The sequence below is a fragment of the Monodon monoceros genome, unplaced genomic scaffold, assembly GCF_005190385.1.
Source record: "Monodon monoceros isolate NGI ecotype Baffin Bay Population unplaced genomic scaffold, NGI_Narwhal_1 Super_Scaffold_21, whole genome shotgun sequence".
Lineage (NCBI taxonomy): Eukaryota > Metazoa > Chordata > Mammalia > Artiodactyla > Monodontidae > Monodon > Monodon monoceros.
This window is the reverse complement of record NW_021703778.1, coordinates 82,055,328-82,073,869: the sequence shown is the minus strand read 5'-3', so window position 1 is coordinate 82,073,869 and position 18,542 is coordinate 82,055,328. Positions and strand designations below refer to the sequence as shown.

Here is an 18,542-nt window from a genome sequence, read left to right as displayed (position 1 = left end):
ACTAATGTAGGTCTTTTGTAAAAGCGAAGTGGCATAAAGAAAACGTCTGAAAAGCAGAGATACCTGTATGTATCATAGCCTTTACTTAGAAATTATCTTTTTCAACTAGTGTGTTCCTTGGTCCTTTCCACAATTACTAATCTTGGGGCTGGAATATGTTAAGGTGGATGAAGTCATTTAGAATTACTATTCTCTTTTTCCTTTAGCCAGTTAATCAACTAAGTAGAATAGAATTTCTCCTAATCTTTGGGTTACCCATTATTAACTCTTCTCTCTTAGATTGCCTAATTTTTCCCTAATCATACTACTGCTAGCAATAATCATGTTCTTTACTCCTCTATCTTTGGGGCTTTAGGTTCTTTCACTTATTTATTGTCTGTACTTTTTTGTATTTTGAGCTATTTTATAAGTAAATCGGGCTTTATAGTTAATTTTAGGATTTTAGGATTGTTGAAATTAGTGGGAGAGAAAGAGCAAAAAGAATATTGAACAACTTCAACTTGAGAGCATAGAGTTTCTTTTCAAGATTTTTGAGCAATTTGAAATAAATCTACAGAGGACAAATTTGTGAGTTGTGATTTATAATGGAACACTGGCAGAGTTGAATTTCAACTGGAGGGAGAAAGAATGCAGCCATAAAATACCTCATGGCAGGATATTAACTTTATACAACTGGAAATCCTTTACTTTCCACCATCATGCCAATAAAAGACATGCTGACTTCTTTTTTCAACTAGATATGAAGAAGCTGAAGTTCGGAAAAAACTTGAAGAAAAGGACAGACAGGAGAAAGAGCAGCTGCAGAAACAGAAAAGGCAGGAAACAGGAAGAGAGGATGGTGGCACATCAGCTAAAAGTTCTTTGGAAAATGTATTGGATGCCAAAGACAAAGCCCACAAGGTATTTCAGATTTATTCTGCTAGGTAAAAAGACTGGTTCTTTTTGTCAGATGATTTGCTTAAGAAGAGTTGAGATACCACTATATCATTCTTTTGGGCAAAAAGGATAAAATTTAATGTGTTTTTATTAGAAATTGAATTAATTATTCTAGCTTTAGTTGATTCCAGGTTTTTCTTGAAACTTCTAAAGAAATATGTTGTGTGTATTTGTTAGTTTTTAGCAGTCACTATAGACTTGACTGGAGCAGTGGAAAGAGCATTTGGGCTGTGATTCAGTATATCTGAGTTCTGGTCCCATATCAAGTCTTGCTTAACTGTTTTGGGACTCAGTTTGGCCAATTAAGATCTGAAATAGATGATCATTAAGGTCTCTCCTTTCTAATAAATGTAATTTACATTAGGGAAAGATTTGGTACACTATTTATTTGGTGTGAAACTTTTTTTCTATTTCTGGCATCTCATTCTCTCCCCTTTGCTTTTTACTCCTTTCTCTGCCTGTTTCCCCTTCCTCTTTCTCTCCCTCTTGTTCCATTTGTTCAGCGACTACTTGTCTTTTCAGCTACATAATTTGTTTGCCAGAAACTGTTAATGACTCAACCTGTACCTGCTAGCTGTCACTGTATCTCCCTCCCTTCACCTCCTCAGAAACTATTCTTTCTAAAATATAATTTCTTCTGCACTGTTGAAATTTATGGAAAGATTTCTAATTTAATTTTTCTTAAGCATTTTGTAGCTTTCAACTATCACTTGTATGTGGGTTATCGCTGATTTCATTAAGAAGTAGTAGTTGAATTGCTTGTGACATTGGGCTAGGCACCATGTAAAAGGAAGTGAAGAAATCGGTCTTTTGATTTTAGGAACTCATAATGTGAGATTAATAGTACTGCCTTAGAGACATGTTCCTTTATAGGTCAAATGGCTGATAAAAAAAAATACCAAGATTCCAAAGAACTGTATGAAAGGGACTTTTCAAATTCTTCGTTTTGTTGCTTTTCCAACAGCAGGGCCAACTACCTTTCATTACCTTTACTTTTTTGTTTAGCGTTTTTTTGTTTTGTTTTGTTTTTGCGGTACACGGGCCTCTCACTGTTGTGGCCTCTCCCGTTGCGGAGCACAGGCTCCAGACGCGCAGGCTCAGCGGCCATGGCTCACGGGCCTAGCCGCTCCGCGGCATGTGGGATCTTCCTGGACCGGGGCACGAACCCGTGTCCCCTGCATCGGCAGGCGGACTCCCAACCACTGCGCCACCAGGGAAGCCCTTGTTTAGCCTTTTTATGTTGAAAAGAGAATACAGTTAAATCCTGTCACCCAGCTTCAGTAAGCAACTAACATTTGCCATGTTTTTTTATCTGCACCTCTCACGTCTTCAGTCAAATTCCAGACAACATATCATTTTACCCCTAAATATTTCAGTATGCATCTCAAAGAAAGAAGCATTTTTTTAAGCTTTTTTTTTTTTTTAATTTTATTTTTGGCTGCATTGGGTCTTTGTTGCTGTGTGTGGGCTTTCTCTAGTTGCAGCTCTAGTTGCTGCTCTTCGTTGTGGTGTGCGTGCTTCTCATTGCAGTGGCTTCTCTTGTTGCGGAGCATGGGCTCTAGGTGCATGGGCTTCAGTAGTTGCGGCTTGCGGGCTCTAGAGCGCAGGCTTAGTAGGTATGGCACGCGGGCTTAGTTGCTCTGCAGCATGTGGGATCTTCCCGGACCAGGGCTCGAACCTGTGTCCCCTGCATTGGCAGGCAGATTCTTAACCACTGTGCCACTAGGGAAGTCCAAAAGGAACATTTTATTAATAACCGCAGTGCTATTTTCCCACCTCACAAAATTAACAGTAATTCCCTGATATAATCTAAAGCCCAGTCTATTCAGATATTTTACCCACTTGCTCATAATGATTTTTCAGAGTCAGTACGTTTGAATCAGGATCCAAACAGGGTCCACTCATTGTCTTTTGGTTGCAATTTCTCTGAAGTCTCTATAGCATTCTCTGATTGAGTTTCCTTCTCATTTTTCATTTCCTGCATTTGGCTTTTTAATACTGGATCAGTTCTGTAAAATCAGTCACATTGTAGGTTTGTCTGATTACTTCCTCCTTATGTCACTTAACTTGTTCTTCTGTCTCCTATATTTCCTGTAGGCTGGAAGTTCAATCTAAAAGCTTAATTAGATTGAGGTTCAGTTTTTGTTTTTTGGCCAGAATGCTTCATAGGTGATACTGTGTACTGCATACTGTATCATATTAGGAGGCACATAATATATATTTCTTTTCTTTTTTACTTTTAGTGATGTAGAAATTGATCAGTAGGTTCTAGTGGGGTCCTTAGTTTTCCCATCTATGAAATGAGTTAGTACCTTAGAGAATTATCCCATGTTATCTTGGTTAGGAAATGCAAATTTATAAAACTTTGTATCACTTCATTTTCCTTTAATTCTGTAATGGAGGACACTGAAGGGATTGACCAGAATTTTTATTTCATTATAAGAAGTGCTCTCTCGTTAAGTTAAATACTAAATTTCTCTAATAATCTGTGCTTTGAAATCATATTTGGTCTTTCACTGGAGAAAATTTTGAGGAAATGACATATGATTGTGATATGCTAGTAGTTAATTTTAGTTATCAGAGTAATCTGTTAATGCCATTACTGTTCATCTGTATTTTTATAAAATGCCAGTACTCTGCACATTTCATTTCCTAGAAGGCTTTCAGTTTCAAAGAAGTATTAAAGTTGAACTCTTTCTTTCTATAAAAATGTGTGTTTCTATTAAAGTTGAAACTTTTTTTTCTTATGAAATAGATAAATGGTGAAAAGAGTGAAAAAAATGAGACTACAGAGAAAGGTAAGTGCACAGAAAGAGGGAGTTCTTTTAGGCTATTATTGAGATCTCTTAATCAGAATAAGCTTCAGATTTTACACAATGAAATTCTTAGCATTGTGTTTAGTTTATGAGCTTTATCATTTTTCCTAACCTGTACAATAATATTGAAAATGTATTATATTCTGTATTTACATGTCATGGGGAATATTTATGGCAATATGCATTTGAAAACATGAAAACCACCGTTGGTACTTGTCATTGCTTTTTTTCAAGATATAGTTTAGCATAGTGGTTAAGAGCATGGACTCTCAGAAGTCAGACTTCCTAGGTTTGAATACAGGCTCCTCTGAGTTTGCATGTCATCTTGAGCTTATTACTTCACCTTTCTAATTTAGTTTCACCATCTGTAAGGTGGGAATAATAATCGCATCTATTTCATAGTGTTATTGTGAGAATTGACTGAGTTAATATATGTGACACTCTTAGAACACAGTAAACTTCATATAAGTAGCTGTTAGTACTTATGACTTTTAAGTGGAAAACTTAAATATTTAAAGGCTTTTTCACTCCCCTCAAAAAAAATCTAAACCAGTAATTTGGATGTTATCCGTAGGTGGTGTTGATGCTCCAGTAACAAGTACGTGACCTAAACAACAAGACTTATTAGGCAGTTGCCTAAGTTTTCCTCTCTCAGAAAAGGTTTAATTTAAACATTAATTGTATGTAACACTAAAATTATCTATTTAAAATGTTTCCATACAACAATTTAAAAAATAAAACTGAGTGTAGTAAGGTACCTTCCTAAAAGCTGTTATCAATTCATTCTTAGTTTTTTTTTTTTATATATACATTTATTTATTTTATTTATTTATTTTTGGCTGCTTTGGTTCTTTGTTGCTGTGCGCAGCTTTCTCTAGTTGCGGTGAGCAGGGGCTGCTCTTTGTTGCAGTGTGCGGGCTTCCCATTGTGGTGGCTTCTGTTGTTGCGGAGCAGGGTCTTTAGGCACACGGGCTTCAGTAGATGTGGCACGTGGGCTCAGTAGTTGTGGCTTGCAGGCTCTAGAGCGCAGGCTCAGTAGTTATGGCGCACGGGCTTAGTTGCTTCGCGGTGTGTGGGATCTTCCCGGGCCAGGGTTCGAACCCGTGTCCCCTGCATTGACAGGCGGATTTTTAACCACTGTGCCACCAGGGAAGCCCTAAGATTAGTTTTTATCCACATGTTCCTTTGTATCTCACCCAGCTTAGGTGTTGCATGTCTTGGTGGTTTGTTCTCCACTTTAGATTGTTTTGTTATCAGAATGATCTTGATGGTTAGAAAGGGAAGTAAGATGGTTATTAGCAACTGGGTATTTTAGCTTAGGAGATGGTGTGACTGTGTTCTTCGTACAGCTTACTGCTGAAATAGTTCTTTCCATATTTAAGCTTCCTTTTAGTGCTTTTTAATCTTTCACTTCAGGTGGTAGAACCTAGAAGAGGAAAATAGCAATATAGGGAATATTTATTTTGGCTAAATATTAAAGGGCTAGATATGAAACATTTTAGGCTTGGGGGGCCCTGTTGTCCTTTCATGGAAGCAGCCATAGACAATATGTAAACAAAAGAGTGTAGCTGTGTTCCAGTGAAAATAACTGGCCATAGTTTACCAACCCCAGATGTGGAACACAGATAACAAACTTCTGACTTATTATTCTAGGAAACCTATAAGTTTTTCAGATAGCCCCCATAAGACCCCATGGAGACTTTTAAAAAAGAATTTAGAGCCTTTCAAGAACTTTTGAACCACAGGTATTTCTTCTGGTTGACATTTCTCAAATAGCTTGATTTTTTAAAATAGAATATTTTCATGAGACACCCATACTAATTTATTTTATACAGCAGCAGAGCCCACACCAGATGTAGTTGTAACATCACCAGCAAGTTTTGGTATTTAAGTCTTTATAAACAAAGCATTGAACTAGTTTTTTGATAAATGTCAAAAACATAAATTGTATTTAAAATTAGTTTAAAAGGTAATAAATGATATGACAGAATAGCAAGTATATGACACTTCTAGGAAAAGCTATGCTTGTCCTGTATTTAGTGATATAATAGCACACGGAACTAGATGTTTCTTGTCACTTATATTGTCTCTCTCGATTCCAAGGAGCAATCACAGCAAAGGAGCTTTACACAATGAGGATGGATAAAAACATCAGCTTGATTATAATGGATGCTCGAAGAATGCAGGATTATCTGGATTCCCATATTTCAAATTCTCTCAGTGTTCCTGAAGAAGCCATCAGTCCAGGGTGGGTCGCTGTATATTTAGATAAAATGGTAAACTGTGGACAGTAGTAAATATTACTACTTATCATCCAAGCTAAATGTGATAAAAGTAGTCTTTTCTTTTCCTGTGGACCTTTTCATTCTTTACTCCTTAGTGGCACACCTTACCCTTTCTGAAGGGTACTGTAAAGGACATTCCAGTTTGGCTGTTTTTTCTTATCTGTGGCATTTGGAGTCTTATTAGAAGAGAAATGAAACTCCCTTGTGTGTCCTCTTTCCCCAGGTGTTTGTTGACTAATTTCTCCTGCTATTTTTTATTTGAATTGCTTCCTATTTTGAAATTCCCCATACTATTATCTGTGGTAAAAGATTACACAAATACTTTTTCGAAGAAGAAGCAGGATAGCTAAGTGATTAAGAAAAAATACAGGCTCTAAAATCAGACTATATTTAGACTATATATTATAACTCCATCTCTCATTAGCTACATTACTTCTAGCTAATGGCCTAACCTCTCTAAGCCCATGTTTCCATCTGTGAAATGGGAATAATGATAGTACCTATCTCAGAAGTTTTGAGAAGTTTAAATGACAAATTTTATTTATGCACACAGATAACACAGTGCCTGGCGTTAGTAAGACTTACTAAAAAAAATACCTTTTTCTTTCTTTTTTGATAAGAAGGCCTTTAACCTATTAAATAATTTAAAGTTACTTGCATGAATATATGGTATATTAAAAACTATCATAATAGCGATAGGGCTAAACTTCAGTCCAGGGCTATTTTCAACTATTATGAGTGTTATAAAAATTATATAACCTCTCTAGGTCTTAGTTTATGGGACTGGATTAGTTAAAATCTATGGTCCATTCCAGTACTAACTTAAGCAACCTTAAAAAGATATATTTTTAAAGTTAAGTAATAAAATTTGCATAGTTTTTAGCATATTGCCGAGGCTTATGAATGTTCGACCTGAAGAATAAAGTGCTTTGTAAGTATGCTATTTAAAAATGAGATTAGAAAGGAAAACAAAAAATTAAAAAAAGAAAGACAAGAAATTTTTTTTAAATAAAATAAAAATTTTAAAAGGAAAAAAAAATGCGATGAGGGTGCATAGTCTAATCAAGTATGTATGAATATATTTCCAGGATTTGAAAAGAGAAAGTTATGATTAATCTTTGATGATCTAATTTTTACTGACAGAAAGCTGGTGACTTTTATTAACTGTTTCCCAAAATGTGAGAATTTGACTAATGTGAAACTCAAGATGAGTTTAGGTTGAAGATTGAAGATGAATTGCCAAGAAATATGAAAAGATGAAATACCAAGAAAATTATTACCTTTGAATTTCTGTTTCAGTCCTTCTGAATTAGTTAAAAGAAGTTTCAATTTGGTGCTAGCATTCCTTTTTAGTATTTGATAATATCCCTTTCTTACCAGAGAGCAGGCCTCAGAGCTCACTGTAGGCAACAGTATCTTCAGCTAGCTGATGGTGAATACTATATTACTAGTTTTTCATTGTCTGTTTAAAATTTTAATACAGCATAATATACACACAAAATCACTCGTATCCTCAGTATTTAGCCCAGTTTTCAAAAACTGAATGCATCCATTTACCTAGCATCTGGACCAAGAAACAGAACATTACCATCATTGCGGAAGCCTCTCTTATGCCACCTGTCAGTGGCTACACTTATCCCCACCCACCCAAGGGAACCACCAACAGAATAGATTTGTTTTTGTAGTTTATATAAACGGAATCATACAGTCTAAAGTCTTTTATGTCTGGCTTCTTGTACACAACCTTATGTTATGAGTCATGTATATTATTGTGTGTAGTTGTAATTTATTTATTCTCATTGCTATATGGTGATCTATTATGTGAACATAGCATAATTTACTGATCTGTTTCATTTACTTTTAGGATTATCCTTTATTTATTGGATATGAAGCTATTTTCTATGTATATAGGAATATAAATTTTCCTGTTAAAACAAATTTAAGTAAAGGATCACTTTCAGTTAAATAATTAAAACGTTACACAGTAGACAAGGTAGAGCAGAGTTGCAGCAGCTTGTGAAGGGGTTACATGAAAGACTGAAGTTTGGGGAGTACTGACTGATATTATTGTTTCCCAAACTAGTATTCTGCAGAATACTAATGTTGAGTTTTTAGACAGAGTGATTTAGGCAAGTATATCCGTAGTGTCAGAAATTGTCCTTAAGAATATCATGTTTAAATTTTTCTCATTCTTTGTTGACCAAGCATCCTTCTAATCTCTACATATCAAGTGAGACTTATTACGAAACAGTATTTTTTTTTATTATTTTTTGCAGTACGCGGGCCTCTCACTGTTGTGGCCTCTCCCGTTGCGGAGCACAGGCTCCGGACGCACAGGCTCAGCGGCCATGGCTCACGGGCCCAGCCGCTCCGCGGCATGTGGGATCCTCCCGGACAGGGGCACGAACCCATGTCCCCTGCATCGGCAGGCGGACTCTCAACCACTGCGCCACCAGGGAAGCCCCATGAAACAGTATTTTATATTTCTTTTTTTTCTTTATTTCCTAGAAGGTACAGTAACCAACATTATTATATAGGAACAGGATTTTTTCCCCTTCAATTAGTTAAACCATTTAGTTTTACTTAGAATACAAGTTTCTGCCCAGCTTGCCAATATCACCAGTTAAATACCTGAAATACCTAGGTGCTTTGCTAGGAATAATATGGAGTTCCTTTCCTGGAGGAGCAAATCTGTATTATTCATTCCGTCATTCAGCAGATATTTACTGAGCACTTATTATGGGCTGAGTTACTGTGGTTCTAAGTGCTGGGGCTAAATCATTGAACAGACAAAAATTTTTGCTTCATGGAGCTTCTATTTTAACAGGGAGGTGGGATAGGTGAGACAGGCAATAAATCTTTTTTTTTTTTCGCGGTACGCGGGCCTCTCACTGTTGTGGCCTCTCCCATTGCGGAGCACAGGCTCCGTACGTGCAGGCTCAGCGGCCCTGGCTCTTGGGCCCAGCCACTCCGCGGCATGTGGGATCTTCCCGGACCGGGGCACGAACTCGTGTCCCCTGCATCGGCAGGCGGACTCTGAACCACTGTGCCACCAGGGAAGCCCTGGCAATAAATCTTAAAATGTGTATCTGCTGTTGATAAGTGCTATGGAGATGGTTATGTCAAGTGTGTATGTTGGGGTGAGCATTGAAATTTTTAATCCATGAAGCCTTCATGGAGAAGTTATTCCTGAGCTAATCTTGAGATAAGGGAAATGAGTGATACAGTTATCTGAGGGAAGAGGGTTCCAGACAGAGGGGACAGTAGGAGCAGAGGTAATTAGGCAGGCGCATACCTGCATAAACCAGGAATTACAAGGGAGCCAAGGGTGGAGTGGAGAAAGGGGGAGTAAGTTAGTAACTAGTGATGAGGAAGTTGAAGTAATAGGACTGGAGAGAGGGGCCATGCATCGGGCCATGGGAAGGCCTTTAGGTAAGAACTTAAGCTTTTGTGTGAGTGAAGGAGAACGTGAACAGCATGTTTTAGTGTAGAGTTGGTATTGTTCACAGGTGATGATGTAGAAGGCAGCACAGCACAACAGCTAAGAGCATAGACGTGAGCCAGGTTGCCTGAATTTGAATTCTGGCTCCACTTGGCAACTGTAACCTTGGGTAGGTTACTTAACCTCTTTGGGCCTGTTTCCTCATCTGTAAAATGAGGATAATAATGCCTGTTTTATAGGAGTGTAGTGAGGATCTAGTGAGAGTCAATGAGAATAAAACATTTAGAATAGCACCTGGCACATAGTAAATGCTGTATGTGTTTGTTAATAAGCATTTTGTTATTTGGTTAACTATTAATTATCTCTATAGGTATAAGAGAACTGAAATATAAACAGTGTTACCCACGTGCCCCCGCCACCACCATTTATTTATATTTGGCTGAGACATACTCAGATGACTTCCTGTGTTTTCATTTTTGGCCCTTTTTTTTTTTTACATAAAGGGTCAACTGAGTCTATTTATTTCAGTCTTTAATAATTACTAAAATATATTCCAATATTATGCAGTGGTAAAGGTGTTAAACACTTTAGGCTATATACTATCTTAACATACAGTCTGACCTTAGAAAGGAAGCTGTCTTAAAGTTTGCTATGGTATGGGGAAATTTCCTGGCAGTCCAGTGGTTAGGACTTCAAGCTGTCACTGATGAGGGCCCTGGTTCGATCCCTGTTCGGGGGACTAAAATCCCATAAGCCCCGCAGCATGGCCAAAAGCAAAAACAAAAACAACAAACAAAAAAAACGTTTGCTATGGTATGATAAAGACTGAAGAACAAAACTCAGTGTCTTATGTTAGTATGTTAGGACCTCTCATCTACTTTTGCCCCAATACAAATGTTAATACATTTCAGAGTCACTGCTAGTTGGATTGAAGCAAACCTCCCAGATGATTCTAAAGACACGTGGAAGAAGAGAGGGAATGTGGATTATGTGGTACTTCTTGACTGGTTTAGTACTGCAAAAGATTTACAACTTGGAACAACTCTGCGGAGTCTGAAAGATGCACTTTTCAAGGTTAGCAAGTTTCCTTGTTAGTTTACTGTAATTGCAAGCCTTCTCTGGTTGTTAGAAAGGTATGTCGACTAGTTGATTATCTTAAGGACATGAAGATCCGACATGCTTTGGTTGTAGACTTTTTAAAAATTCAGATTTAAAAGACCAGTTTTGACTCACCCAATAACAATAAACTGATCTTTATAAAGTAGGATATTCGAATTTTCCGAAACATAAATTGTCTGGAAAAAAGTGTTATTTTTTGTTATGAAACATAAAGGCAAAGAAAAAGCCACTAAGGAAAAAGAGATTGATAGATTTGACTTAATAAAATAAAAACTTAGGTGTGCAAAAAAATACCAGATTTGAAGGCAGAAGACAAAAAAAAATATTTGCAACAAATATGGCAGTGATTTAGAACACCTGAAATCTGAAGAGCTTTTGCAAATAAATAAGAAAATTACTTAAGATAAAATGTTGAAATAAGCAGTGGACACAGATAGACGTGAACAGAAGAAGATATGCAAGTGACAAAAACATAAAAATGTCAACTTGACTAGTAATCAGAGAAATGCAGATTGAAACAGTAAATGCCACTTTCATGATCAAATTAACAAAGATAAAAAATAATACTCGGTTTAATTTGTTAAATTATTAAACAATAATAGCACTGAATGCTGGTGAGCATGGGTAAGTATAAAACTCAGTCTGCTGGTAGGAGGGTCAGTTGATGGAACATTGCCCTCCAGGAGAGTAATCTTAAAAGCCTTGAAACAAATCATGCTTCAACGTAAGGAATCTAGAAATATACCCAGATATAGGCCAACATGTGAGATTGCCAATATTCAACTACAGTTAAGTCCCCTGCATACGAACGAGTTCCGTTCCAAGAGCGTGTTCGTAAGTCCAATTTATTTGTAAGTCCAACAAAGTTGGCCTAGGTACCCAACTAATACAATTGGCTATATAGTACTGTACTGTAATAGGTTTATAATACTTTTCACACAAGTATTACATAAAAAACAAACACAAAAAAATAAAACATTTTTAATCTTACAGTACAGTACCTTGAAAAGTACAGTAGTATAATACAACAGCTGGCATACAGGGGCTGGCATCGAGTGAACAGGCAAGAAGAGTTACTGACTGGAGGAGGGAGAGGAGGTGGGAGATGGGAGAGCAGAAGAATCGTCAGCAATAGGAGACGGAGGGCAAGATGCAAGTTCACTCATGCCTGACTTTGATGGAATGCACATTTATATCTTTGAAAGTTCGCAACTTGAAGGTTCGTGTGTAGGGGATTTGACCTAAAAAAGTGGCAGCTTCATAAAGTTACCTGAAAGTTTAGTGTATGATAAAGATGACATAACAGATCAGTGAGGAAAAGATGGATTGAAATAACTGGTTTGAGGACAGCTGGCTAGCCAGCAAGTAAAAGAAAGGGGATCCCTACCTTATTTCTTAGACCACACTAGATTCCAAATGGGTAAAAGATATAAATATGTTGATTCAGACAATGAACTACTAGGAAAAAGCATTGATAAGTTTTTTTTTTGTTTTTTATTTTTAAATTTATTTATTTATTTTTGGCTGTGTTGGGTCTTCATTTCTGTGCGAGGGCTTTCTCTAGTTGTGGCAAGTGGGGGCCACTCTTCATCGCGGTGCGCGGGCCTCTCACTATCGCAGCCTCTCTTGCTGCGGAGCGCAGGCTCAGTACTTGTGGCTCACGGGCCTAGATGCTCTGCGGCATGTGGGATCTTCTCAGACCAGGGCTCGAACCCGTGTCCCCTGCATTAGCAGGCAGATTCTCAACCACTGCGCCACCAGGGAAGCCCCTGATAAGTGTTTTTATTACCTTGATCCTGAACCAAGAGGCTAATATTTTTGACGGTGTTAAAAACACCACAAATAAAGTAAAAAGTCAATTAAGGGAAAATATTTGTAACAAATATGACAAAGACCTATTTTCTTTAATATTCAGAGTACATTCACTGTTTACCAAGAAAATGGCAAATTCTGTAGAAAAATGGGCAAAAGATGAGATAGACTATAAAGGGTTAATAAACATTAAAATATGTTCAGCTTCACAAATAAGTACTAATTAAAACAACCTGGGCTTCCCTGGAGGCACAGTGGTTAAGAATCTGCCTGCCAATGTAGGGGACACAGTTTCAAGCCCTGGTCCGGGAAGATCACACATGCCGCAGAGCAACTAAGCCCATGCGCCACAACTACTGAGCCTGTGCTCTACAGCCCACGAGCCACAACTACTGAGCCCACGTGCTACAACTACTGAATCCCACGCACCTAGAGCCTGTGCTCCGCAACAAGAGAAGCCACCGCAATGAGAAGCCCGTGCACCACAATGAAGAGTAGCCCCCGCTCGCTGCAACTAGAGAAAAGCCGGCACACAGCAATGAAGATCCAACACAGCCAAAATAAATAAATAAATAAATAAAACAACCCACTTTATGTCCACCAGTTTGATAAAAATTATAAAGACTTATAATGGGCATTCTCATACACTGTTGGTAAATGTGTAAATTGGTATTGTCTTTTTGAAGGGCAGTTTGGTGGCATCTACCAAACTTGTAAGCCAACAGTTCTCCTAGGAAATTATTGTACAGAATACACAAACATATTTTTAAAAGATCATTTCAGAGATTAGCAATATACATTAAAAGCCTTAAAATGTTCATGACCCTTGGCTTAGCAGCTCCACTTGTGGGGATTTTCCCTAATGGAGTTGATTGGGTATGTACATGTATGAGGATCTTTAGCTTTTATCTCACCATTGTTTATAATTAAATAGGAAAAATAATAATTGTTCAAATGATTGATTCAGTTTTGGCGTGTGTGTGTGTGTATGTCTGTATAAAATACAATATTTGTTCATTACAGATGGTGAGACAGTTCTTTATTAATAACAGATGTTCGTATAAGAGAAAAGCAGCATAAGTTTCATTGTTTTATAAAAATAAAATTTAAAAAGAAGTATGTCTATGTAGAAAACTGTAAAAATAAACTCTAAAATGTTAAAGTGGTATCTCTGGGTGATGAGGTTATATAAGATTTTTATTGTATTTTAAGTTGTTTTCCTATTTTTCTTCTAAGATCATGGATTACTCTTGTGGTTTTAAAAACCTGATCTATCCATTTGTTTCACTTAATGCTGAATTTTGAATTCAGCTCTCTCTTTTTTTTAATCATTTAGAAGATGAATCTTTTAAGAGCAATTTTAATATTCAGTTTTCTTGTGTTTTTAGCTGTCAAGAGGCTGCCTCCATGTTAAACATACTATTTCCTTATTTTATAGTGGGAAAGTAAAACTGTCCTGCACAATGAGCCTTTGGTTTTAGAAGGAGGCTATGAAAATTGGCTCCTTTGTTATCCACAGTATACAACAAATGCTAAAGTCACTCCACCCCCACGAGGCAAGAATGAAGAGGTGTCTGTCTCATGTATGTATGTGAAAATTTTTGTTTAAAATTGTTTCGGTAAAATAAACTTTATTTATGTTCTCAGGGTAATGTTTTTGGTTGTGTGTGCATTTGTCCTGTCAGATAGCAGTTTGCTTTTAGGCATAAAAATACAAGATGTCCCCATCCTGGAAGTTAATGTTTATTAATTCTTTAAGGCTGTTGTGGCTGTCACCTCTTAGTTTACATTTAACTATCACATATAACATGCATGAGATATGAAGTACTGTTTATGGGGTTTGCTTTTCTTTCAAAAATATTTTTATTCTTTTGGGGATTTTAGTGGATTTTACTTACCCCTCACTGGAAGAATCAGTTCCTTCTAAACCTACTGCCCAGATGACACCTCCTACAGAAGTCAATGAAAACATAGAATTGATAAACAATCAAGATGAGAGTGTGGGACCACTGAATATATCAACTCCAGTTGAACCAATTGCTGCTTCTAAATCTGATGTTTCACCCATAATTCAGCCAGTGCCTATTATAAAGAATGTTCCACAGGTATGTTCTTGATTTTCTTTTAACTTTTGTCTCTTTTTTTAAATATTATATTAAATATATAGTATAGAAATATGTATCTAGCATATATATGCCTTCAGTATTTTAGAAAGAAAAATAGTGAGAAATATCTATATGTTTTGGTACCTTTTTTGCTATAAAAAATTTTCATTGTAATTGTCTTACTGCCACAGCAATATTAGAATAACTAATTGGAAGGATTTTAAACCCAGCTGGGTCCATTTAGTACAGGCAGTACTAATGAAAGACAGTATTAGCACAGTGAAGTTGAACAACACTTTCAGGTGTTTTTTATTATAATTTAATTCATAGTATTTTCCCAAATAATTTGGCTTATAGATGATAGGTATGTGATGTCAATATTTTGGTTTTGAAATAGTATTTTAGTTCCATTTCCTTAGAATTTGACACATAAATAACAGGCATTTTTTATCAATAATTATTTAAAAGAGTTTAAATAAAAGATGTTACAATAGGGGGCTTTCCTGGTGGCACAGTGATTAAGAATCTGCCTGCCAGTGCAGGGGACACGGGTTCGAGCCCTGGCCCAGGAAGATCCCACATGTCACGGAGCAGCTAAGCCCGTGCACCACAACTGCTGAGCCTGTGCTCTTTAGCCTGCGAGCCACAACTACTCAGCCCGCATGCCACAACTACTGAAGCCCACGTGCCGAGAGCCTGTGCTCCCAACAAGAGAAGCCATCACAACGAGAAGCCCGCGCACTGCAACGAAGAGTAGTCCCCACTCACCGCAACTAGAGAAAGCCTGCATGCAGCAACAAAGACCCAATGCAGCCAAAAATAAAATAAATAAATTTATTTTTTAAAAAAAGATGTTACAATAAAAAACTTGTAGCATCTTTCTCTTCATTAGATTTTACTTAAAGGAAGGTTAACTGATTCTTTCCTGTGTGTTTTCCAACAAGATTTTTTAGCATTTACTTTTAATTTTTTTTCCCCAGGTATATTTAAATAGTATTTCACATTTGAAGTGGATGACATCTGGTTTGTGGAGCAGAAAATTAGTCATTTTTTTGTTGTAAAATGAAGTGGTTCATTTCTTCATTTTTTACGGCCTGCTTTTAATATTTCTGATTAAATCTTAAGACTAAATAGTATTTGAATAAATTATTCTTAAAATGGAAATTTAAGAAATTTTAAAAAGGGCTTCCCTGGTGGCGCAGTGGTTGAGAGTCTGCCTGCCGATGCAGGGGACACGGGTTCGTGCCCTGGTCCGGGAAGATCCCACATGCCCTGGAGCGGCTAGGCCCGTGAGCCATGGCCACTGAGCCTGCGCATCGGAAGCCTGTGCTCTGCAACGGGAGAGATCACAACAGTGAGAGGCCCACATACCGCAAAAAAAAAAAAAAGAAATTTTAAAAAGAGCTTATGATATTGCACTTCCTTTCAACTTAATCAACATGTTATTTGCACCCTAATCCCTTAGTGACTTTCCGAGATATGTACAATTTATCAAACGCGTTTTGAGGATTTCCTATATGAAACAAAATATGAAGGTTTACAAATATGGGTAATTCATGGATTCTGTCTGATGTTTAGGAGAGACATGGACAAAATCAACCACAGCATAATGCAGAATATCCTAACTGTTTTTAATAGTCACTAGAGCCCACAGCAAGGAGAGAAATTCTGACTGAGAGTGGGTATCATCAGGGGGTCTTCATGGAGGAGGTAGTACTTTTATCTGAGTTTTAAGAATTGAATAGGATTTGAGAAACAAGTGGAAAATTGTATGACTGAAGGCACAAAGCATGTATGTTCTGGGGTCAGTGAGTAGTTTTGACATGCTTGGGCACAGCTCTCAGTTGGAGACAGGTGAGTGTGATAGTAGATAAGATTGGAAAAGTGGACAGAAGTCATCAAGAGAGACTTGGATCTCTTGGAATTTTATCCTGTAGGCGAAAGGAAAGCATTTAAAAGAATTTTAAACTTGAAAGTAACAAGATCATAGCTATGCCTTTAATATGAGTGGAAAATGGATTGTTGCCAAAATATGGATGAAAACATTTATTTTGGTTCTTGTTCACCTTTTATTAACCTCATTCTCATAGTGGTCCTTCCACTTCATTCTCAAATAAATTTAGAAAAGGGGGCGGGGAATAGTTTCATTTTTATTTTAAGTGAAGAGGCAAAAAGAGAAGTAAGGAGCAAAGGAATGATTCCTTCTTCCTATGGTAGTGTTTCTAATGGAAAAACATAGTTCATTTTGTAAGAACACTACACAGGTTGTTACTGGCAGATATTCTCATTTTTGTTTCAGTAAACTTCATTCTCAAGAAATGATGTTAGGGTCCCTTTTAACAATTTTGTATGGTTAGTATGTTGTTAAATTGAGATAATTACTCAGTTTGTCTTTAGTATCTTATCTCTTATGAAAGTTGTTATGGAATATTTTATTCATTTGCCCTGCAACATTTATTTACTAAGTGTCAGGCACAATCTCTACCCTCCTGGAGCTTATGTGCTCAGAGGGAGGAAAGATTTTAAACAGACAATGATAGTTATTTAATCAGAATCCCAGTAAGTACTATGAGGGAAAAGAATAGGGTATTATGAGGGCATATATCAGGGGACTTGGCTAGTCTTAGGGATCAGGGAAGTGTTTAAGGAAGAGAGATTTAAGCCAAGATCTAATGTTGTGGTGGGGATTATCTAGATGAATAGCTAGTATGAAGACCTGAGTTGGGAAGGAGCATGGCATCTTTGAGGAATTAAGTGGAGGGAGGCAAGTATGGCTGGTGTAACAAGTAGTATGAGATAAGACTGGGGAGATGGGCAGAAGTGAGACCACACAGGCATGGCAAGGATTTTAGATGTAATCTAAGTACAGTGAGTGGCTATTTAAAATAAGGTTTTAAGTAGGTGGTTGGATTTGTGCTTTAAAATGATTACTCTGGTAACAGTGTGGAGAAATAAATTTTCTGGTTTGAGCAACTATTTGCATAGTGGTCACACCCATGTGTTTGTGGGGCGAAATCATGAATTCTCTTTTGTCTGTTTTAGGTTTGTGGTATATGTGAGACACTCACATGAAGATATTGAGTAGGCAGTTGGTTATGTAGAAATGGAACATTAGGTATGCCCAGGTCTGGGTTTTATGTTTTAGAGTGAACTCTTCATATACAGAACATATCAGTGTATTGAAAGTGTGGAATCAAGAGGACGTAAGTGCCAAGTGCCTTCTGAGAAATCTTGACATTGGATAATTTACAAGTAGATGTTTTGGTAGATGTTGTCTCCACACAGTGATGGTTCTTTTGTCACAACTTGATATCAAGAACTGAGGTTACTATGTTCCTGGATTTTGACGAAAGTATGTTTTTCTCTGTTTTTGTTGATATAGATTGATCGTACTAAAAAACCGGCAGTCAAATTGCCTGAAGATCATAGAATAAAATCTGAAATTACAGATCATGAGCAACAGTCTCCTCAGAATGGAAAAGTTGTTCCTGATCGGTCCACAAAACCGGTATTTCCCCTTCCAACTGCCATGTTAACAGATGAAGAAAAAGCTCGTATTCATGCGGAAACTGCTCTTCTAATGGAGAAAAACAAACAAGAAAAAGAACTTAGAGAAAGGCAGCAAGAGGAGCAGAAAGAGAAACTGAGGAAAGAAGAAGAAGAACAAAAAGACAGAAAGAAACAAGAAGCTGAAGAAAGTGAAATCACAGAGAAGCAACAAAAAGCAAAAGAACAAATGGAAAAGAAAGAAAGTGAACAGGCCAAGAAAGAAGATAAAGAAACCTCAGCAAAGAAGGGCAGAGAAATAACAGGAGTAAAAAGACAAAGTAAAAGTGAACATGAAACTACTGATGCCAAGAAATCTGTGGAAGATAGGGGGAAAAGGTGTCCAACCCCAGAAGTGCAGAAAAAGTCAATGGGAGATGTGCCCCATGCCTCTGTGGCAGGAGATTCCAGTTCAGGCAAGGTAAGCAGAAACAAACAGTACAAGTTGCCAACTAAGTGTAATAAAATGTATATAAATAAA

General features: G+C 37.1%; 1 protein-coding gene across 3 annotated transcripts in view; it reads left to right on the top strand.

Annotated features, from left to right (window-relative positions):
- USP8 (ubiquitin specific peptidase 8) overlaps positions 1-18,542 on the top strand; it is a 99,489-nt gene that overhangs the window by 62,172 nt on the left and 18,775 nt on the right. For all 3 annotated transcript variants that reach the window (XM_029239764.1, XM_029239766.1, XM_029239765.1), the window contains 7 exons: positions 738-900; positions 3,692-3,734; positions 5,856-6,000; positions 10,391-10,553; positions 13,849-13,993; positions 14,295-14,515; positions 17,898-18,482. In XM_029239764.1, coding sequence (XP_029095597.1) covers positions 738-900; positions 3,692-3,734; positions 5,856-6,000; positions 10,391-10,553; positions 13,849-13,993; positions 14,295-14,515; positions 17,898-18,482 — 1,465 coding nt within the window. The remainder of the gene's footprint in view (positions 1-737; positions 901-3,691; positions 3,735-5,855; positions 6,001-10,390; positions 10,554-13,848; positions 13,994-14,294; positions 14,516-17,897; positions 18,483-18,542) is intronic.